General features: G+C 43.4%; 1 protein-coding gene across 2 annotated transcripts in view; it reads right to left on the bottom strand.

Moving 5' to 3' along the window:
* VGLL4 (vestigial like family member 4) overlaps positions 1-24732 on the bottom strand; it is a 167396-nt gene that overhangs the window by 5444 nt on the left and 137220 nt on the right. For both annotated transcript variants that reach the window (XM_082264766.1, XM_082264765.1), the window contains exon 3: positions 10052-10271. In XM_082264766.1, coding sequence (XP_082120892.1) covers positions 10052-10271 — 220 coding nt within the window. The remainder of the gene's footprint in view (positions 1-10051; positions 10272-24732) is intronic.

Here is a 24732-nt window from a genome sequence, read left to right as displayed (position 1 = left end):
CAGAAAAAAACAGGACTGTTTGCTTTGCTTAACAGTACAAGCTAAATATAGAACCCTAATCCCTAAAACACCAAGTTCATTTCACTGAGCTCCTTCTTTAGAGAAGAATAAAAAAACAATTCAGTACAACATGTCAGACACAAGACAAAGCCAGCAATGGAGAAAACACCACTTAAGGTCATGACTACGACTTATCCACCCAAGGTCTTTAATGAAGCAAAGATATATGGAGGGTGGATTAGGGGCCAAAGCTACAATGGGACAGGTTTAGAATTGTGGCAAAAAAAAAAAAAAACACTGGTTGCCGCTGAATATACCGAGTTGACTGACTGCTATGTTGATCCAAAGGCTTCAAATGATTAGGATACATTGGCATAAATCTGGGGTCCGGACTTTCCACTGACTTCAGTAGCCACATGCCGGTACTAGATCAGAAGCTTAAAGTAGGGAAACTAGCATTGTTAGGGGTTAAGCAGTGGTAGCCTCTATTTCTGTTTGTAGAGGTGCCCTTTAAGATAAACCCCTCATTGACTAATTAGATTAAAACTCATCTGCAAATTAGGAAGCCCTTAACCACTTAAGCCCCGGAAGATTTTACCCCCTTCCTGACCAGGGCCTATTTTGCGATTCGGCACTGCGTGACTAACGGACAATTGCGTGGTCGTGCGACGCTGTACCTAAACGAATTTGGCGTGCTTTTTTTCCCACAAACAGAGCTTTCTTTTGGTGGTATTTGATCACCTGTGCAATTTTTTGATCACGCGCTATAAACAAAAAAAGAGCGTCAATTTTGCAAAAATAATATTTTTCACATTTTGTTATATAAAATTCCCAAAAAAAAAAAAAAAATGTAAAAATCAAAATTTAACATTTTAGGCCAATTTTTTTTTTCACCATATGTTTGGCAAAAAAAAAAACGCAAAAAGCGTATTTTGGTTTGCGCAAAAGTTATTGCTAACAAAGATTTTTGTCATTTTTTTGTTTTTTTTTTTTAAACGCGTAATGGCGGTGATCTGCGATTTTTTTTTGCGGGACTGCGACATTGGGGCTGACAGATCGGACCCTTGACTGACATTTTTGACACTTTTGGGGTTACCAGTGACATTACTGCAGTAATCATAGTTACATAGTTACATAGTAGGTGAGGTTGAATAAAGACAATAGTCCATCCAGTTCAACCTGTGTAGGCATGTGTGGCTGTAATCATCTCCCATACCCCTGAATGTTCTGATCCTTGAGATGTAAGTCTAAGAGTCTTTTGAAAGCCACCATACTACCCGCAGAAACCACCTCTTGTGGTAGAGAATTCCACAATCTTGTTGCCCTAACAGTAAAGAACCCCCCGCGTTGCCTGAGGTTAAAACGCTTCTCCTCTAATCGCATTGTATGCCCTCGAGTCCTCATGCAATCCCTTCGAATGAACAGCTTTTTTTCTAAGCTGGGATCCCCATTAAGATATTTATAAATTGCTATCATGTCCCCCCTCAGACGTCTCTTCTCCAGGGAGAATAAATCGAGCGATTGTAGACGCTCTTCATAGTCAAGGTCCTCCAATCCCCTAATTAGTTTAGTTGCCCTTCTCTGGACTCTCTCCAGCTCCAACACATCCCTCCTGAGGACTGGCGACCAGAACTGGACGGAATACTCCAGATGCGGTCGGACCAGAGTTTTATAAAGTGGAAGGATTATAGTCTTATCTCTGGAATGCATCCCTTTCTTTATGCATGCTAATATTCTGTTGGCTTTGGAAGCTGCCGCTTGACATTGCATGCTGTTTCCTAATCTATCATCAACCAATACTCCCAGATCCTTCTCCATTTTTGATTCCCCCAAGGGCTCCCCTCCTAACGTGTATTGTGATTTTATGTTTTTAGTCCCCAAGTGCAAAACCTTACACTTCTCCACGTTAAACCTCATTTGCCATGTCGTTGCCCACTCTGTTATTTTGTCCAGGTCATTCTGCAGGATATCTGCTTCATGTTGTGAAGTTATTGCCCTGCCCAATTTTGTGTCATCTGCAAAAACTGATATCGAACTACTGATCCCGACCTCAATGTTGTTTATGAATAAATTGAACAAGGTTGGTCCCAGGACTGAGCCTTGGGGGACCCCGCTTACCACCTCAGACCAGTCTGAGTATGCGCTGTTTATTACTACCCTTTGGACCCGCCTTTTTAGCCAGTTCCGTATCCAAGAGCAAACCCTGCTATCGATACCTGCAGACCTTATTTTATAAATTAAGCGCTTGTGGGGGAACTGTATCAAACGCCTTAGCGAAATCCAAGTACACCACATCCACTGGTCTCCCCCTATCTAGCTCACAGCTCACCTCCTCGTAGAATGTAAGGAGATTGGTTTGACAAGAACGCCCATTTGTAAACCCGTGCTGATTACTGCTGATGATGTTGTTGTCCTTAGCAAACTCTACAATATAGTCCCTTATCATCCCCTCCAGAAGTTTACATACTACTGATGTCAAACTGACAGGCCTATAATTTCCCGGGATATGCCTCTGGCCCTTTTTGAATATTGGAATCACGTTAGCTTTCTTCCAATCCCCTGGTACATCTCCTGTCCTAATACTGTCAGCAAAGATCAGGAACAGTGGTCTCGATATAACTTTACTGAGTTCCTTGAGTACTCTCGGATGTATGCCATCCGGTCCTGGCGATTTGTTTGTGTTAAGTTTATCCAGCCTTTCCCTGATTTCCCCCTCTGTTAGCCATGGTGGCAAGTCCTGTTTATTACTACTAACCATACAGTCATGGTCAGTGTACCCCTCCTTTTCCTGTGTAAAGACTGACGAGAAAAAAGCATTTAGCACGGTTGCTTTTTCAGTGTCCTCTGTAACCATCCTCCCATCATTGTTAATTATGTGTGCAATATGCTCTGCCTTAGTTTTTTTGCTGTTGATATATTTAAAGAATTTCTTTGGGTTTTTTTTACTATCCTCCGCTATTTGTCTCTCAAAGTTGATTTTAGCCATCTTGATTTCTTGTTTACTTTTCTTATTTGCCTCCTTGTATTGCTCGAAAGCCGATACTGTGCCCTCTGATTTATACTTCTTGAAGGCCAATTTTTTCCCCCTAATAAGTTTTATGACGCTACAGTTTAGCCAGCCAGGTTTGGCTTTGTCTCTTCTAAATTTATTTCCCATAGGAATGCACTGCAAGATGCCTTTGCCTAATATGTTCCTAAAGCATTCCCATTTTTCCTCTGTGGTCAGGGATCCCAGGGTTTGGTCCCAGTTTACCTTTTCCATCATTGAGTACAATTTTGGAAAGTTTGCCCTTCTGAAGTTTAGGGTTCTTATGTTCCCCACTTGTCTTGTTATGTTGTTATTTACACTAAATGTGATCATCCTGTGATCGCTAGAGCCCAGGTTGTCCTGGACTCCTACCTCCGAGATTATGTCTGGGTCATTAGTGAGCAATAGATCCAGGACTGCGTTTTCTCTGGTGGGGGAATCCACCAACTGTGACATGTAATTATCCAGTAAGGTTTCCGTGAATAGGCGGGCCTTCTGTGAGTGTGCAGTCCCCTCTTCCCAGTCAATGTCGGGGTAATTGAAGTCCCCCAATACGATGACTGATCCCAATTTTGCCACTTTACCCATTAGTGCTAAAAATTCCAGCTCTACCTCCTCCCCTTGGTTAGGTGGCCTATAGCAAACCCCCACAATTACTTTCCCCTTTTCTCCTTCCCTATGGAGTTCAACCCACACAGATTCTAAATCCATGCTCATCCCATCCGTAATGTCACTCCTTTCTGTCACCTTTATATTGTTCTTGACATAGAGACATACCCCTCCCCCTCTTTTTCCTACCCTGTCCTTCCGGTACACCGAATACCCTTGGATATTGGCCAGCCAGTCATGTGAGGGGTCGAACCAAGTCTCTGTTATTCCCACAAGGTCTATGTCCTCCTCATGTACTAACATTTCCAACTCATCCATTTTATTAGCTAGGCTCCTGGCATTAGCATATACCCCTCTTAGTTTTAAGGAAGTTAAGCGCAATTGGCGGTTATGTTTATTCCTGTTTGGTCTGAGGTTCTCCCGCACAGACCCGCCAATTGACCTTGTGGACCTACTGTCGCTGCTGACACTACAGCTGCCTTCAGTCCTCTGCTTCCTCCTGACTGACTCTACTTCTGAGCCCTCCCCCCCGTCTCCTAGTTTAAAAGCCCCTCCAACTTGGTGGCCATCTTTCTCCCCAAAAGAGCTGTACCGTCCCCATTAAGGTGCAGCCCATCCTTACTAAAGAGCCGGTAGCCGACTGAGAAGTCAGCCCAGTTCTCCAGGAACCCAAACCCCTCCTTCCTACACCAATTCCTCAGCCACTTGTTAAGTTCCCTAATCTCCTTCTGCCTCTCCTGTGTGGCTCGAGGTACAGGCAGTATTTCAGAGAAAACCACCTTGGAGGTCCTTTTCCTCAATCTATTACCTAAGTCCCTGAAATCGTTCTTAAGGATCCTCCACCTACCTTTAACTTTGTCATTAGTGCCCACATGCACCATGACCGCTGGGTCATCCCCAGCCCCGCACAACAATCTGTCTGCCAGATCTGCGATGTGCCGAACTCGGGCGCCCGGTAAACAGCAAACTGTTCGGTTCACGAGATCTTTTTTACAGATTTCCCTCTCTGTCCTCTTGATAATTGAGTCCCCAACTACCACAACCTTTCTAACCTTTCCTGAGTTACGGCCCCCCCTCTTCCTGGAGCCGTCCCTCCCCTGGCAGCTGGGGGAGGGTGCATGCTCCAGCTCTGCCACCCCTGAGCTGATATCCCCCTCAACCTGCAACTCGACAGATTTGTTAGGGTGTACCAACTCAGGATTGGCCTCCCTGGCTCTCCTCCCTCTACCCTTCCTAACAGTCACCCAGCTGCGTACCTCTGCTTCTTGCGTCTCCTCTGTTCCTCCCTCCTCTATGCTGGCCCCTACCAGCGCCTGATAGGTAATGTCCAAGCTCCTTTCCAGGTTGTTGATGCCACGCAGTGTTGCCACTGTGTTCTGTAGGTCCAGGATCTGGTCTACCAGAGCAACAAGTTGCTCACATCTTGCACAGCAGTATTCGCCCTCGAATGGTTCATCAAGGAACGCATACATGCCGCAAGAAGTGCACTGAGTGGCATCCGCAATCCTGTCGGACATTATTACCCTCTACTCTATGGGGATAATGTTAACGACCTGCTCTTCCTTACCTACCCTACCTCTAACTTCCCTGGTACTAAACCTGGGGTACTCACCAGTCGCTAATATACTAACCAGTCGCTAAGATACTCACCAGTCGCAAAGATCCAACAGACGCAAGATACTCACCAGTCGCAAAGATCCAACAGACGCAAAGATACTCACCAGTCGCAAAGATCCAACAGACGCAAAGATACTCACCAGTCGCAAAGATCCAACAGACGCAAAGATACTCACCAGTCGCAACGATACTCACCAGTCGCAACGATACTCACTAACCGCAACGATACTCACCAGTCGCAAAGATCCAACAGACACAAGATACTCACCAGTCGCAAAGATACTCACCAATCAGTGCTATACATATGCACGGTTACTGTAAAAATGACACTGGCAGTGAAGGAGTTAACGGTATTGGAGAGGGAGGGGTTAAGTGTGTCTTAGGGGCGTGTTTCTAACTGTGATTGGCTGTGGCTTGATGGGTTTAAGAACAGTGATCAACGTTCCTACATAGTAGAACCATTTGATCACCATTCTTTCACAGGGGAGACCGACAGGCGGCTTTGTTTACATTAGCCACCTGCCTTTCTCCCACAGTCACGGACTACCGCGAGTGCCCGGCGGACATCGGGTGCGCGGGGGGCGAGCGGGAGCGCGCATCCGGCGGCGCTCACTCCCAAAACCCTTACAGGCTAGCGACGTAGCCCTACGTCGCTTTGCCTGTGAGGGGCTGACTGCCGACGTAAATAGTCGTGCGGCAGTCGGCAAGTGGTTAAACCATACATAGTTTGACTTCACCAAACCTAATGTTCAGTTACATTTGGAATTTTTGCTGGCACGAGCTTAACCCCATCACTCGTCTCATTAGACACACACCAATTTCAAAGTATTGCAGACAAGGTAGGATAGCCCCATACATAATTTTATTTTTTTAATAATCCGATTTCCCATCCACACATTCGAGGTGTATGGGGGAATAACTCCTGCTATGCTGACAGTAGGGAAACTTCCCTGCTGTCTTTAATCAGTGGCACTGACCGATCGGGTTAAACTAAACAGGCTAGTTGTACAGAAGTCGATCAGTCTTGTTTTAAAGTGTTTCTATAAGCACATTTTTTAAAAAACAGGTTATACTTACATGCTCTGAGCAATCGTGTTGCATAGAGCAGCCCCCACCCTCTTCTCCGGTCCCCCGCACCGCCATGTGCCCTCAGAGCAAGCCACTTGCTATGGGGGCACTTCTGTGTGTTCGTTTCAAAGCTGGCTCTGTGCGTCTATAAGACACAGAGCGTGGTTCAGCTCCACCCCGCTCTCTCCTCACTGGCTGTGATTGACAGCAGAAGGAGCCAAAGACTTCCATTGCTGTGTCTGAGCCAATGAAGAGGGAGAGCGTCTTGGCTCTCATGCACATTGCTGGATCAAAATAGGCTTGGGTAAGTATGGGGGGGTAGGGGGTGCGGTAAGCTTGCAAAAGGTTTAACATAGAATGCATTATGGTAAAGAAAAGCCCTTGTGCCTTTAATTGTCCCAATAACTAAAGTTCATCTAAACTGATGTCATAGATGTTATGTGTAGTTTACGTATTGGTATTCTCTAGTCAGGACGACTGCTCTAGGGAACCGGAATATGATGTGGAGTGTGTTATAGCAATGAAATTCTATTATCTCATTATACTCAATTCTCATATGCTTATGTATTCTTATTCATGTGCACAACCATGTTGACATCATATTTTTGTATTAAATTTTCTTTTCAATAAAGTTTGGATAAAAAAAAAAAAAAATCTAAACTCAAAAACAAAATAAAAATGTAATGTATTGCAGCATACCTTTCCTGGGGGCTTCATTCAACAACATTTCTAGCAAGTACAGAAAATATCTGTTGATAGTTCCTGAAGAGCAATATCCTTGTCACTCCCAGTGAGCTTAAAAAGAAAGCCTAAGAGCCGGTTCACATAGGAGCGACCCGACTTGCCGGGGTGACCTGTGAAGTCGCGGTGCACAGCGCGCACCGTGACCTCGGAGCGGCATGCACAGACTTCATATCATTGAAGTCAATGCAGGTCGCCCCAAAGTAGTACAGGACCCTTTTTCTAAGTCGGAGCGACTTGTGTCACTCCTATTAGGTCCTGTGCTAATCTATGGCAGGCGACCCACGGCGACTTGTCAGGCGACCAGATCGCCTGACAAGTCGCCCCAGTGTGAACCGGCTCTAAACATTCCCATCTTTCTGGTGTCCCCTTCCATATACAAAAAAAAAAAAAGCCTGAAAAAAAGGTAACCACATCACATAAGGACTGGTAAGTTTAGATACAGTATCTCACAAAAGTGAGTACACCACTCACATTTTCATAAATATTTTATTTTATCTTTTCATTTGACAACACTGAATAAATGACACTTTGCTACAATGTAAAGTAGTGAGTGTACAGCTTGTATAACCAACCAATTTACTGTCCCCTTAAAATAACTCAACACAGCCATTATTGTCTAAACCGCTGGCAACAAAAGTGAGTACACCCCTAAGTGACAATGTCCAAATCGGGCCCAAAGCGTCTATTTTGTGTGGCCACCATTATTTTCTGGCACTGTCTTAACCCTCTTGGGCATGTTCACCAGAGCTTCACAGTCCTCTTCCACTCCTCCATGACAACATCACGGAGCTGGTGGATGTTCGAAACCTTGTGCTCCTCCACCTTCCGTTTGAGTATGCCCCACAGATCCTCAATAGGGTTTAGGTCGGGAGACATGCTTGGCCAGTCCATCCCCCTTTACCCTCAGCTTCTTTAGCAAGGTAGTGGTCATCTTGGCGGTGTGTTTGGGGTCGTTATGTTGGAATACATGTTGGCATTCATGGTTCTCTCAATGAACTGTAGCTCCCCCAGTGCCGGCAGCACTCATGCAGCCCCAGACCATGACACTCCCACCACCATGCTTGACTGTAGGCAAGACACACTTATTGTACTCACCTGGTTGCCACCACACACTCTTGACACCATTTGAACCAAATAAGTTTATCTTGGTCTCATCAGACCACGGACATGGTTCCAGTAATCCATGTCTCTAGTCTGCTTGTCTTCAGCAAACTGTAGGCTTCACCTTTAGAAGAGGCTTCCTTCTGGGACAACAGCCATGCGGACCAATTTGATGAAGTGCGGCGTATGGTCTGAGCACTGACAGACTGACCCCCCACCCCCTCAACCTCTGCAGCAATGCTGGCAGTACTCATATGTCTATTTCCTAAAGACAACCTCGGGATGGGATGCTGAGCATGTGCACGCAACTTCTTTTGTCTACCATGGCGAGACCTTGGTCTTGGTTCCAAGGGGAACTTATCCTGTTAAACCACTGTATGGTCTTGGCCACCATGCTGCAGCTCAGTGTCAGGGTCTTGGCAAACTTCTTTTAGCCTAGGTCATCGTTCTGTAGCGAAACAATTCTTTTTTTCAGATCAGAGAGTTCTTTGCCACGAGATGCTATGTTGAACTTCCAGGACCAGTATGAGAGAGTGAAGCTGAATACACACTATACAACTTTTGTTGTTAGATTTCCTTTAGATATACCTTCAACTATGTAGTGCAAGGGCCTGCCTGATTGCATACACATTGAAAGTGTTTAGGTTTGACCTCATATTATATGGTTTTGGTAAATCAAAAGGAAAAAGTCTACAGAAAATTGTATAGTGTGTATCCATCTTAAGAGCAATAACATCAAAGTTAACACACCTGCTCCCCATTTACACCTGAGACCTTGTAACACAAGTCACATGACATCGGAGAGGGGAAATGGCTAATTGGGCCCATCTTGGACATTTTTTACTTAGGGGTGTACTAACTTTTGTTGCCAGCGGTTTAATCCTTAAAGAGGTTGTAAACCCTTTTTTTTTTTTTTACCCTGAAAGACAAACACATAATGAGCTAGTATGCATCGCATACTAGCTCATTATGAAATACTTACCTTAGAACGAGCCCCCGCCGTGCCGCCTGCTTACCTGTATGACGGACGACATGTCCAGTCGCCCGTCTTCCGGGATTGCAGCATCCGGCCATCTGATTTACACTGTTATACAAGCTTTACATTCACTACTTTACATTGTAGCAAAGTGTAATTTCTTCAGTGTTGTCACATGAAAAGATATAATAAAATATTTACAAATATGTGAGGGGTGTACTCACTTTTGTGAGATACTGTACACTTTAAACTCCATCTAATATTTACATTTTCTGCAATTAAGTGGGCAGCTCGATGAGAAAATCATCTCTGACTATTCTGTGAGTTTATTAGAAGTAAAAGCACTTATCACACATGGTCACCCAAAAATTACCTAAAGAAACAAATTATTCTTGGGCTTTGGTGAGTAACTGTTACAAAGTTAATTTCTAAAAAAACAATTGCAAAGCCTGAAGACAATAAATGGGTGCCTGCTGTGTAATCTATAGAATAGCTCCCTACACTTCTATTTGCATCTGTGCCTTACTTGTCTGGAACATGTGTAAAATGCAGGAGGATAATTGAATCTGCCTTCATGTGTGGTCATCATGCCACTTTTTTCTTCAGCTGTATGATCCGTAAGGTTGCCAGAGATGTCAAGTGGCTAGAATTGGCCACACATAAATGGGTCTAGCCATTCAAGCAGGATTGGACATCCTGATCATCTCATGCAAGTTTATTATCTGCATCTTCCTTCAATTCTTTTGAGACACACACTCATGTAAGTGCAGGGTTTTCTATTTCTGCTGGCTGTCAGATCTCTAATAGGTCCACTATATTGGATACAATTATAATGGAAGATCAACTGTGTCTTACGCCATGGCCAATATAGAATCTCTTGGTGAATGTTAGCTGAGAAGCCTTCTTACCTGCTGTCGTTCCACAGGGCTCATAGTGGGTGTCATCCCCAGGTTTCGGGACAGATCACTGTTTTTGGTGAGGGCGAGAGGTTGATCCATACTAATGCTTGGAATCGAGCTGTACAGATGATTCGCATGCAACCCCATTGTCGGAGCAGCTGCTCGTTCTATTGGGCTGCGACTTCGGTCTCGCAGATCTTTTCTGAAATCCCCATTAAGACTCTTCGTTCTAGATAGATTAGAAAAAATAGCTTGAAATAAACCAAAAAAGAAAAAATTGTGCGCTCCACAAATAAGTTCCAATACTATTAGCCTGACGTTTTTATCTTTATCTCATTCCTGTGATCACCTACGTTAGGCTTAACTCAACATGAATAGGACTTGAACATTATGAACTTGTATATGAAGACATTCAAGATCTAGTTCATGACAGGTTTTAACATGAGCAGTAAAAGTAAATTCATTTTATAAAAGCCTCTTGTATTTCCAAAATGCCAAAAAATTTCCAAAATTTCCGAGGATGCCAAGCCCATGAACACCCAGGGATAACCACCTTCACAATGTTGACTACGCCAACATAAGATCTATATCATATCTACTTCATTTGACCCTTTGTTGGTCACATTCACTTCATATACTCAAGGTATCACAAATAATTATACCCTTCTACATGTGAGCGGTCCATGTTGAGCCACTACTGACTGGTCATCGTGGTGCCCTGTTGGTCCCTCCGGGCAGCTACTGCTACTATACTCTCGATATTCTCACGGAGTTCTCTGCCCTGCACGGGCTTTGGGAAAACTTGGGCATCCCTCCACACGGTAGCAATACCGTTTTTATTCGACAGACCGATCCAATCCATTGGTTGGACACAAAGGATACACTAGGTGCTCTATCTGGTAACTTTGGGTGACCCCTGAGGAAGGGCTTCCACGCCCGAAACGCGTAGGGTCGGTTCCGGTTCCATGATTGCCCTATGTACCTGAGTGTCCACATCTTGGTTCGGTATTCGGTCTGTCAAATGCATGCAATTTTAATGCCCTGTATGTGTATTTGTGTTTTTCACAATATTGTGTTTTCATGATTTGTCCCTTTGTATTAATAAAGATTATTTTTTATACAGTACACAGTGTTCAGCGGCATTTATAGTCCCATACCATTAAGGGGAATTCTTTTTGTACATTATGAACTTGTATATGAAGACATTCAAGATCTAGTTCATGACAGGTTTTAACATGAGCAGTAAAAGTAAATTCATTTTATAAAAGCCTCTGGTATTTCCAAAATCACCCACTGTGTCTAGCGTCAGCCATGTCAAAGGCTGGAGAAAGGCCCAGCAAGGGGTCATTGTGTATAATAGTAAATTAAGAGGATAATGATAATTGCTTCCTATCTCAGGACTGCACACAATTTTTGTTTCAATGGATTAAAGGAAGTGCACAGAATAAACCATAAATCTAGATTGCTATAAGCACATGGTGACAGCAATGATGCAAATGTCTAAGAAACCATAGGGAAAGAAAGTATTGGTGTTACAATAGAAACGTCATTCGCTTTCTCACCTTTACTAGCTTACTAGTTGCTGGAGACAATAGAGAATAAATCTGTACAATTTTCAAGAGCTGTCTCGGATACTAACAATTTTGAGGTATTTTGACTCTGTAAAGACCTAGGGATATATACTGGGGTTCTATATTAAATGATAGGGAATACCTTCTTTATCACTACATACCACTCACATTTTTGTAAATATTTTATTATATCTCTTTTTGTGTGCCAACACTGAAGAAAATGGGCTTCTTGTACTTATAAAAAAAATTTCTGAGTTCGACGAACACAGCGCTTCGTAAATCATAACTAGTGGGTTATATTTCCTCCTCCAGGAGTAGGACTAGGCAGAACAAAAAAACACCTGGCTATTGATTATTTTAATGACTATTTTATTACTGCTTCATATCCGTATGTTATTAATTTGTGAGTGGATTCTCATTTTTATTTGAATTAGCGCCAATTTTTTTTCAGTTTTTGATTCTAGGCTATAAGAAGATTGCCAATACTTTGAAACTGAGCTGCAGCACGGTGGCCAAGACCATACAGCAGTTTAATAGGACAGGCTCCACTCAGAACAGGCCTCGCCATGGTCGACCAAAAAAGTTAAGTGCACATGCTCAGCGTCATATCCAGAGGTTGTCTTTGGGAAATAGACATACGAGTGCTGCCAGCATTGCTGCAGGGGTTGAAGGGGTGGGGGGGGGTCAGCCTGTCAGTGCTCAGACCATACACCGCACACAGCATCAAATTGGTCTGCATGGCTGTCATCCCAGAAGGAAGCCTATTATAAAGATGCACAAGAAATCCAGCAGTTTGCTGAAGACAAGCAAACTGAGGATATAGATTACTGGAACCATGTCCTGTGGTCTGATGAGATCAAGATAAAATTATTTGGTTCATATGGGGTCAAGGGTGTGGGGCGGCAACCAGGTGAGGAGTACAAAGACAAGTGTGTCTTGCCTACAGTCAAGCATGGTGGTGGGAGTGTCATGGTCTGGGGCTGCATGAGTGCTGCCAGCACTGGGGAGCTACAGTTCGTTGAGGGAACCATGAATGTCAACATGTACTTTGACATACCAAAGCGGAGCATGACCCCCTCCCTTCGGAGACTGGGCCGCAGGGAAGTATTCCAACACAACGACCCCAAACACACCTCCAAAACGACCACTGCCTTGCTAAAGAACCTGAGGGTAAAGGTGATGGACCGGCCAAGCATGTCTCCAGACCTAAACCCTATTGAGCATCTGTGGGGCATCCTCAAATGGAAGGTGGAGGAGTGCAAGGTCTCTAACATCCACCAGCTCCGCCATGTCGTTATGGAGGGGTGGAAGAGGACTCCAGTGGCAGTCTGTGACGCTCTGGTGAACTCCATGTCCAAGAGGGTTAGGGCAGGGCTGAAAAAGAACGGTGGCCAAACAGAATATTGACGCTTTGGGCCCAATCTGGACATTTTCACTTAGGGGTGCACTCCTTTTGTTGCCAGCAGTTTAGACATTAATGGCTGTATGTTGAGTTATTTTGAGGGGACAGCAAATTTACACTGTTATACAAGCTGTACACTCCCTACTTTACATTGTAGCAAAGTGTCATTTATTCAGTGTTGTCACATGAAAAGATATAATAAAATATTTACGAAAATGTGAGGGTGTACTCACTTTTTGCAAAATACTGTATGTCTTTATGCCAATATTCGCCACCATCAACTGCACTATTGAAATGAGGACACAAGGATGGCCCTTCCACTTTAAGGCTCGCTCCTCTGCGGCACGGTCCTGTTCCCTGCCTGCTGTCTCACGCTGTAAATGAACTACAGATGACAATACGAAACTCCCATCTGGGATGAAATGAGGAGTATAGGATAAGGGGATGAAACGAAAGTTTCTTTTAATACTAACCTCACTTTAATCATTGCCAAAGAGCACGAAGACAACTCAGCATCCTCCCACCAGAGAGCCCTGGGCCTCACAAACTTGGCAGGCTCTCCGCTCTGCACATAACGGGTTGGCAGGCCCCATGTCAAATTAAAAGTCCTCTCTAATACTGCATTATATGACAAGATCATCAAACGTGAAGGAAGGAGACGAGCTTTAAGAGAATGCTGAGATCAGGCAAATAGTGAGGTACTCTAATACAATCTTTACTGTATTATCTTCATGTGTGCGGAACAAAAAGAAACCCTTCAAATCAGCTCAAGCACCAACAGAGGCCAAGAAACTGTCACTGTGATTGTGACAAAGGACTGGAGATTTTATCCACAAATTGCAGCAGGCTGCGCAAATCTTGACTGTCAGACAAATCTCATGCCTACTCATTTCCACAACTTGCTGTCAGTGAATACACGGTAATATAAATAATGTAAGCCAATTTCCCATTAAAATGCACACACGAATAGCTACACGGTACAGTGCAAACGTTTTAGGCAGGTGTGGAAGAATGCTGTAAATGAAAAGAATGCTTTCAGAAATAGAAGTGATAAGAATTTATTTTTTATCAATTAAACAAAAAAATAGAAAGTAAAATGAACAGAACCCCAAATCAAAATTCGGGGACCTCCCTTTGCCTTCAAACATCAATTTTTCTAGGTATACTTGCACACAGTTTTTTATAATAACTCGACGGGTAGGTTGTTCCAAACATCTTGGAGAACTAACCACAGATTTTCTTTGGATGTAGGTTTACTCAAATCCTTCTGTCTCTTCATGTAATCACAATCGATGAGATCAGGGCTCTTTACAGTGAAGATAGTTGTTCTTGATATTGGCTGTATATTTGAGGTCGTTCTCCTGAATAAATTGATGCCAATCACATGCCCCCCTTATGGTATGGCATGATGGAAAAGTATTTGCCTGTATCTCATTGAGGACGCCATTGATCCAGACCACTTATTGCACTGCTCTCCAGTCCTTTGCAAACAAACTGCCTCCTGTTACAGGAAAAAACATTTTGACGTCCAGTCCAGAGCACCCATTGACATTTTTCTGCACCCCAATTCCTAGGTTTTTGAGTCGCTTAGCCTTGTTCCACATCAGAAGTATGGCATTTTGAATACAATTCTTCTATGAAGGCCACTTCTGATCAGACTTCTCTGGAAAGTAGAGGGGTGTACCTGGATCCCACTGGTTCTGTGCCGATGGCACTGCTGAGCATCTTCTGATGTCGAACAGAAGCAAGAATGATGTGCCTTCCCTCTCCTGTATTAGGTATTCAAGGCCAACCACTGCATCTACAGTCCTCAATGCTGTGAAACACAGGCAGATACTTATCCCATCATGCCATACCATCAGGGAGGGGTGTGATTGGCCCCAAATTTAATCTGCAGCAGGAAAAACCTACAACATGCAGCCAAGGTAATTAAGAACCATCTTCAGCGTAAAAAACGAGGAGTCATGGAGTAATGGTTTGGCAACCCCAGAGCCCTGATCTCAGAGTGTCTGGGATTACATGAGGATACAGAATGATTTGAGGCAGGCTACATTCACAGATCAAGATCTGTGGTTAGTTCTCCAAGATGTTTGGAAAAACCTACCTGCTGTGTTACTTCAAAAACTGTGTGCAGGTATACTTAAAAGAATTGTAGCTGGTTTGAAGCCAAAAGGGTGATAACATCAAATGTTGATTTGATTTGGATTTTCCTTCTTACTCCCTGAATTTTGCAAATTGACAAAAACAATTAAAATTTATATTTTGGAAATAATTTTTACTTTACAGCATTTCTTCACACCTGTCTAAAACATTTGCATAGTACTGTAGGCCTACAATAAAATAATGTAATGTCTAAAATCACGACAAGTGCAAAAATGCTACATGATCATTCCATCAACAAATAGATCCCAAATATGTGAAGACTCAAAACTGCACGCCAGTGAAACAGCGGAAACTACACTACCTAAAACTGTCAATAGAGGCAAGGCTTTGAAAGCCATTATAGCTCATTAATATAGCGATAACAGTGAATAATGGCCTCGATTACTACTCTCACTCTGGCATGCACAATGTTAAGCAATCTGTGCGTGGTGCAATCTTTGTTTTTGTGTGGGTGCGCCTGCTGTGTACGTTTGCGTACATGGAGGAAGGGAAATTTAAAGTTCACAAAATTTTAATCTTAAATTTTTTTTTCTGGTTTTACTCCAATTATAAAGAGGGCTGGGGTGGAGTGGCACTTCTACTAGAAAGATGGCAGCCAAGAGCAAAAATGTGAATTTGTTCCTGGCTGCTTTAAGGGCCATATTTTTTTGCATGTAAGCGCTAACACCAAGGTATTAGTTACCCAAAATAAGGTTACCCACAAATAATGGTAGATTCTGCAGCATTAAATAAGGTCTCTGAAAGAAAAAAAAGTTATTTGCAAGATATCTGCACTTTAAAATTTCAGGATCTGCATATGTGCTGTGGTCATTATGAAGAGGTCATACACTCCTTGTTGAGTGTATTTATTTTATATCCTAGACCTAGAGAATGCAACAGGGAGAGCTGAAAATTAGTAGGGAATTATGGTACAGAAATCTCTTATTTGGAGTATCTGATACTCCATCTATCAGAAAGTATCACTTTTGGGTGAAATTACCCCTTTAAAATCTTCCTGCTGACATATTCTAAAACAGCAATGCTTTGGATTCATATTTTGTCATTGTGCCCCCGTTCCCACTAAATGCGGCTTTGAAATTGCACCACTTCAGCTTTATTTCAAAGTGGCCAATCACTACAATTTTTGTGTGACTTGCCAACATCGGATTTCACGCACAGATTATTATTATACAAGATAAGCCCCAACAGTTTACGCAGCGCTTTACAATATAAAAAGGGGACAGTACAATTACAATACAGTTCAATACAGAAGGAACAGGAGGGTCCTGCTCATAGAGCTTACAATACAGGGGGGGGGGACCTGCTGCAGGGGACGAACGGATAAATGAGACTTGGGTGGGGTAGGCTTCCCTGAATAAGTGAGTTTAAGGACTGTCTAAAGGTGGACGCAGACCAGACATACTGAGGCAGAGAGTTAGAGGATGGGAGAGGCTCTGGAGAAGTCCTGGAGGTGTGCATGGACGGAGGTAACAAGGGAGCTAGAGAGCAGGAGGTCTTGGGAGGAGCAGAGGATGATTTGGGTGATATGTTGTGGATGGCCTTGTACATTTTTGGGTTTTTATTTTGAATTTTATACGGTGGGGTACTGGAAACCAGTCAAGAGATTAGTAGAGGATCAGCAGTCACAGATCGATTAGTAAGGTGTATTAGTCTAGAAGCACCATTAATAAGACTGAAGGGGGGATAGCCTGTGTAAAAGGTAGGCCAGTGAGGAGAAAGTTGCAGTAGTCAAGAATGGACAGTGTCAATGAACGTTGCACATGAAATCACCAAAAATAGTGCAGGAACCTTTTTCAAATCAGTGCAAGACGAAGTAGCACCAATTTGAATGGTTCCATAGACACAAATAGGGTGCGACTTGTCATGAGATTCTGAACTGTCAAATCGCATGACAAGTCGCACCGGTGTGAAATGAGGCTTCCTGAGGCAGATTCTATGTCGGTAAAATGTATCAACTTGTGGATTTGGCTACCAAGTGTATTACTTGTGGACATGTTTTTACAGCACAGAAGAGGGTCTTGATGCCCTTCTAGATGGAACCTAAATGGTTCTGTAAAAGGTATGTGGACGACAGTAAAATAAATGGAAGCAGCACTTAGAACTAAAACCTCTGATCACAAATGCATCTTGCTTTAAAAAAAAAAAAATTGCACACAGAATGCAATTAGGCTCAGAACATTAGTGAAATTACAAGGACAAAAAAAGCAATCCTATACTGCAGAGGCCAAGGTCTTACATCCTACTTAATTCTGCAAAGGTAGAATTATTTCCCTTTACTGGTTTAATAAACGTACGGTTCTCAATGCAGGACTATGACAAGCAGAATTTTACAGGGGGAGAGTGCTGAGCTGCGAAGGGCTGTGCCCGTTTTCTTTGGCGCATCAATAATGAAAATGGGCCATGGTCAGCTTTCCCTTTTCTGCAGCCTCACTCCTTTTCAGAGCTGTTAGTGCGTGCAAAGGCCAATTTATTGAAGGCTCCAAGCAGAGCAGAATTTGTTCCAAAACCTTCCCCGGAAAGAATGTCTGTAGCAACAATCTCCACAACAACCGTCTTCCCAGGAGTTAAACTTTCTAGTAAATGTAACATCTGACGAAGTTCAGGAAACATCTGGGAAATCTGCTAAATGAAAACGGTTCTTTATAGGGCTCTTTCATTAAAGCCTGACATAGGAGGCCCACCTCTTCCTCCCACTCTACAGATAATCACTTTTTCCCCCCCAGGTTTCACCTGACTACAACTTAGAGATTTTCGAAAAAGATAATACAGTACTTTTGAGAGAATATCATACAGCACAATACACAAAGAGGCTAAAAGAAACTAAGTTTTACCTTGACAGGGACTAGCAGTAGAATACCAGTGAGCCTGCTATGCAAGTCAGTGTATTTAAATGAAGATACCTGCAAGGTTCTTTATATATTGGTTGAAATTTTCTGCTGAACTGGCCAAATTTTGATCCACGTATGACCACTGCGGTTGAATAGATGTCACCACTGATAGTCATCTGTTCAACCACCCTGCTGGAAAAAAAGCCGCTTGATCAGCACTGCAGGCCATAAACTGCAGCACTGATCGGTGTATTCGGATGGTGGGGAAATTCAAAGTCCTATTGGCCGCTTCTAAAATTGACCCACAGTTCTTTTTTTCCCATTGTCCGTGGGCAAATTTTTCCCTCAACTCAAACTAGGAGGATGGACAAATCCCTCCTACTGGGACATTGTATTCCGACAGTGGCTCTAGCTGTAGGAATACAATGATCAGTGACTAACCACTGATCGAAAAATTTTACAGCGTGTCCCTTTATATCAACTTCTGCCAAGCAGGGACAACCATACACTGAAGAAAATTTGCCCGGTCCCTGCTGAACCATCTGAGCTTTTGGACAGCTTCTCTGTTGAAAATTTCCCTTCAGTAAAGCTGGGTCCTCTGGTGCTGCATGGGTGGACTGAAAAAGTCCTCTAGGCTCCCTGCCCCTTTCTGTCCTCTCCTCCATTCACAACACTCAATTTCACAGAAAATAATGTGTTCTGTGGGTGGGGAGGGGATACAGTCCTTTATCTGCCTCTCATGTATGGTGTGAAAACAATGCAAAGAGTGTTGTGAATAGAGGAAGAGACATAAAGGAATGGGTGTGCATTCGATGCACTGCAATAGAATACCCCAGGCAGTTAGCCTATGCAGTGCTATAAGTTTAGGACTGTGAAAAGGACCTGGATTCAATGAAGAGAAGAGCAGTCAACAGAAAGTGTATACACTTCATTACAGGAAAGTTATGTGAATTAAGCTGTAAAGACATCCAGTGTTCCTCATTTTTACCTATAAATCATTCTGCATGGGGTCTGAAATAAGAATCAAAGTCCTCTTTCTACAAAGATCACCACCACCTCCAGAGGGGACTAGCAAACTGGGTATGCAACGACTGGTAAAACCAACAAGAATGGCAGAGGAAACAGATCGAAATGAGGAACAAAGCAAAAACAGACAGATTCTTGCACAACAGGTCCTCAGGTACAGATTCCTCTCTAGCAAGCCATATGGAGAACAGTCAGCAGCACAGTGACATCAAACTTCACAACAAATCTTGAGATTTCCTTACAATGCCTTAGAACAGGGGTCTTCAAACTATGGCCCTCCATTTGTTCAGGAACTGCAATTCCCATCATGGTTAGTCATGTCTGTGAAAGTCAGAGATTTACAATGCCTCATGGGATGTGTAGTTCGGCAACAGCTAGAGGGCCGGTGTTCCGTGAAAAAACCATACCCATAAAAATTCCATACCCTCGTCACTTCCGGTGAACCTACGTCAGCACCTACGTCAGTGAACAGCTGAGGAGCTTACTAGTGCGCATGCTCGGAGGGTATGGAATGTTCATGGTAGTGTGTTACAATGTTACACCGCATCACCACATTAAAACATCTCCGCTGCAACATGAGTTATCTCCGCTCCTACCCCTGTCACTTCCCTGATCTTGGCCACTAAATGTAAAAGCGGATCACGGAGCCGACATCTCCGTGATTTTGATTTCATACACCCGCCGCCGCTTTTACATTTACTAGCCGAGATCAGGGAAGTGACAGTGGTAGGAGCGGAGATGTCTCATGTTGCGGCCGAGCTGTTTTAATGTAACCGCCGCAACAGCTGAGACGGTGTAACGTTATAACACACTACCGTGAACATTCCATACCCTCCGAGCATGCGCAATGCTAAGCTCATCAGCTGTTCAATGACGTAACCAGAGCTGTGAGCATGCGGTTTCTGACAGGAAGTGACGTGGGTATGGAATTTTCACGTTACACCGGAGTTTAAGGATCCCTGCCTTAGAAGGAAATCACAATGCAGATCTACAGATATGTTAAAAATATAAATGTGTTGAAGTGCTTTGAGCCTATGCAGCCATTTTCCCTTCCCCAGGAACCTATACTGCGCTGCCCAAAAAAGAGCCTATGCTTTTTCTTTAACAGTCTAGAAGCAACAAAAACTCGAAGCGGAGTAAAGTAACCTAAGAAAATAAGTTCTCATTCAAATCATGTGATCTACCTCCAATCACAGCTATTACATGGACAGAGGCTTCAATCACCCAGAAAAGATTGAGGCTCCTGCAGTAGACTGAGGCATTGAGCTGGACAAATTTTTTCTCATGTACAAGGTATGGTGGCTCTAACACTCAACTCCTCCAGTTCTAATTCCAGTTACTTTCACATGTTTTATTAATGCTAGCCACACAGACCTGTCCCGAAGGATTTGTCACATTATTATTTATACAGGATTTCACAGACAGACAATGAACGTTTGAGGAGAACAAGCCAACAATGCAACATTTGTGGGCTGAGCCACAAAATCGAGAGACAGAGCAGCAGATTCAGCAACCCAGAACAACCAACCAGAAATTCACATTTTACTAATCTGACTAAAGTAAACCTACACCTGATTGGATAATCCCCCACCTGTAAACTGCATACCTTATGAACCCGTTTTTGTGCTGCATCGTACTTTGTTAACATGTTTAACACTTGTAGCGTCATAGATTTTCAGAAAACTAAGCAGATGGAATCACAGAGTACAAGACACGTGGCCACTCGAACTTGGACGAGAAGCAGTTCAACCTTAAATTGCGTAAGGGGCTTTTCACAGTTAGATTAGTAAGGATGTTGAACCCCCTTTCACAAGTGGTGGTTTCAGCAGGTAATGTCACCAATTAAAAAAAATAAGTACATGGGCATCTTATTGAACACAATTCACAGGGATGACAAGTGGTAAAGACATAATAACACCCCCCCCCCCCCCACACACACACACAGGTTGAACTAGGTGATCTAGTGTCTTTACTCAACCTTACTAAACTATGTAGATGGGAGACAATGTTTTTATAGTGTATTTGGCCAATCGTAGCTTCCAGTCACATTAGAACCCAAATCTCTACATACACATCTGAAATATCCAGATCCACATTACCTTTTTAAAAGTTGCACTCCAGGCAAAACTTTTTCTCTAGTGTTGGAAAAAAGTGGTGAGTGGTTAGAACCTAGTCGGGTTTTTATACCCGTCTACATGCACAATGGAGAGATTTACGCTCACTTTATATCCTGGGGATTGTGGTCACAAGAACAAAAAAAAAAGAAAGTTAGACAGCAAAATCACATGATTGCTTCCACTGCCCTCCAGTGATGTTAAAGTCTACTTGTGCTTTGCCCATGCAGGCAATTCCCCCCTCTCCAGGAATCTATACCGTGCCGATAGGTCCAGCATTGTCACATGGACTGAAGCACCTATTCCTCCACACTGGCAGAACACCAGTCAATTGCTCTGCCTTCAACCAGCTCTCTCAAGTCGCAGGAAAGGACAGAAAGTCATCAGGTTATATTTTGACATCTGAGCAGTTCTGCGATTGGAAATTTTTATTCAGATCAATTAAAAGTGGTTACTTTCAGTGAATGGAAAAATACGTTCTGTAAAGCTTTAACCATGAAGGTGTAAAATCTAAGTTTGCAATAACTATAGATACACTGTCAGGACCTAGACCAGTCATGGCAAACCTTGGCACCCCAGATGTTTTGGAACTACATTTCCCATGATGCTCAACTACATACAATGCAGAGTGCATGAGCATCATGGGAAATGTAGTTCCAAAACATCTGGGGTGCCAAGGTTTGCAATCACTGACCTAAACAGTCCAATTAATTGTATTCCATCAGACAGGCCCTATACTACATAACCAATGGTAGAGCTAAAGGGTGAAAACCTATTGTAGTTTGCAAAATTAACTTTGGTTGCATGCATCTCTCCTGTGTCCTGCTGGGAATGCTGCAGAAGTCTCTCGCTGCAATTCATCCAGTTTGTGTTCATCTGCACCTATTGCTCAGTTTGAATAAAATAAGCCTGCCGCACAGACTTCTATGGGTAATTACTAATTCAATACAAACACCAGAGTGCAAACTGTGGATAGTGGGTGAACTGCTGAAAGCAAAGATTTCTCTATGACATGGTCTACTAAAACATACAAAAAAATTAAAAAAATTTAAATATGCCATTTAAAAATTACCTCCTGATCTAAGCAGGGAACAACTTGGCAGCATTCTTTAATCCCAGTTAAAGTTTGAACCCACTTTTACCCAATTAAATGACTACTGGCTGATGACTGGAATGTGAGGAGTTAAACTTGTAATGCTCACAGCTCTGGCTTTAATACAAGCCATAAATCCAACAGTTGGAGCAGAGATGAACACCTGACTTCCTGGAGGAGTCATCCATATTCTCCAGCGTCTTTCCGAGTCATCAGGTGACATGTTTGACAGTCCCAAAAGGCCCATAAAGCAAGACGTTGGACTGGAGTAAACCTTTCCAGGCAAGCAACTGCTTTCTACATTGCTCTAAAAAAAATTAAAGGAACATTTTGAAAACACATCAGATCTCAACGGGGAAAAATATCATGCTGGATATCAATACTGATATGGACTGGGTAATGTGTTAGGATTGAAAGGATGCCACATTGTTTGATGGAAATTAAAATTATTAACCCACAGAGGGCTCAATTCAAAGACACCCTGGAAATCAAAGTGAAACAAATGATGCAGCAGGCTAGTTAATTTAGCTGAAATTTTATTGCAGCAACTCAGTGGTACTCAGTTTGTATGGCCCCCACGTGCTTGTATGTATGCCTGACAATGTCAGAGCATGCTACTAATGAGACGGATGGTGTCCTGCCTCCCAGATCTGGACCAGGGCATCACTGAGCTCCTGAAAAGATTGAGGTGCAACCTGGCGGTGTTGGATGGACAATGTCCCAGGGGTGTTCTATTGGATTTAGGTCAGGCAAGCGTGGGGGACCAATATTTTCCATTCCTTCATCCTCCAGGAACTGGCTGCATACTCCTGTCACATGAGGCTGGGAATTGTCGTGCACCAGGAGGAACCCAGGACCAACTGCACCAGCGTAGGGTCTGAAAATGGGTCCAAGGATTTCATCCCAGTCAGTCAGGGTACCATTGTTTAGCCTGTAGAGGTCTGTGCGTCCCTCAATGGATATGCCTCCCCAGACCATCACTGACCTACCACCAAACTGGTCATGCTGGACAACCTTAAAGGCAGCATAACAGTCTCCATGGCTTCGCCAGACCCTTTTACGTCCGTCTTGTGCTCAGGGTGAACCTGCTCTCATCTGTGAAAAGCACAGGGCGCCAGTGGCAGACCTGCCATTTTTGGTGTTTAATGGTAAATTCTAACTGAGCTCAACGATACCAGGCAGTGAGCACAGAGCCCAATAGAGAACGTTGGGTCCTCAGGCCACCCTCATGAAGTCTGTTTGGTCAGATATTCACACCATTGGCCTGCTGGAGGTCAATTTGGAGGGCTCCGGCAGTGCTCATCCTGTTCCTCCTTGTACAAAGGAGCAGATAACGGTCCTGCTGATGGGTTAAGGACCTTCTAAGGCCCTGTCCAGCTTTCCTAGAATCTTCTCCATGCTCTTGAGACTGTTGGAAGACACAGCAAACCTTCTGGCAATGGCACATAGATGTGCCATCCTGGAGGAGTTGGACTGCCTGTGCAACCTCTATAGCAGTGGTTCTCAATTCCAGTCCTCAGGACCCACTAACAGGCCAGATTTTAGGTATTACCTTGGTGAGATGCAGACTAGAATACTGCAATCACTGAGCAGCAATGATATCACCTATGATGTATTTCAGTTATCTTGGAAACCTGGCCTGTTAGTGAGGACAGGAGTTGAGAAGCACTGCTCTATAGGGTCCATGTATCACCTCGTGCTACCAGTAGTGACACTGACCCTAGCCAAATGCAAAACTAGTGAAAAACAGTCAGAAAAGAGGAGTAGGGAAAAATATATGTCAGTGGCTTCCACCTGTAAAACCATTCCCGTTTTGGAGGTGGTCTCATTGTTGCCCATCTAGCGCAAAATTAACACTAAAATAGCTGAAACTGATTAATAACCCTCTCTGGTATTTAACTGACCAGATCAATATCCCAGGAGATTAATGGACTTGATGCTATACGCCGATTGAAAAGTGTGCCTTTGAGCAGAGTATATTTATCCAAAGTCTTGCTCATCTTGAGAGTGTTTTTAGGACACATACTGAGCTTTTTAAAGTCCAACTCCACCCAAATCTAAGTTTTGGATATAGAGGAGATGGCCTACAGCCTCAAATTCTGATTGCTGGCTCTGTCCCATTTGGGGAATTTCCCCCTCATTTAGGCCTTCTACACACTGGGTGTTTGCCCACCTCTTCTATCATTTAGGCACAGCAGGCATTTTTTCTGCTGATCTTCTGAACACGCAAGTTATGGATTTTTTTTCTGCCTCTAAATGCCCATGTGTGAAAGGACACAGGCTAACAGGAAGGGGCATTTCGAAGCACAAAAAATGTTGACTGCCCTTAAAGTGGTGTTTGACGCCCAGGTCTTACTCTCAGGACATTGCTAGCTTGCTTTTGATTGAGGAGAGCAACGAGGAAGCATTCACACACTCTTTCTTCACCATTTTGGGGGTAAACCTAGCGTTACACCTGCAGTTAAGCTCTTTGTTACACCAACCTCAGCTCCA

Source organism: Pelophylax lessonae (genome assembly GCF_965119305.1).
Source record: "Pelophylax lessonae genome assembly, chromosome: 8".
NCBI classification, from domain to species: Eukaryota; Metazoa; Chordata; class Amphibia; order Anura; family Ranidae; genus Pelophylax; species Pelophylax lessonae.
Note: the sequence above shows the minus strand (reverse complement) of the source record. Positions and strands in the feature narration are given on the sequence as shown.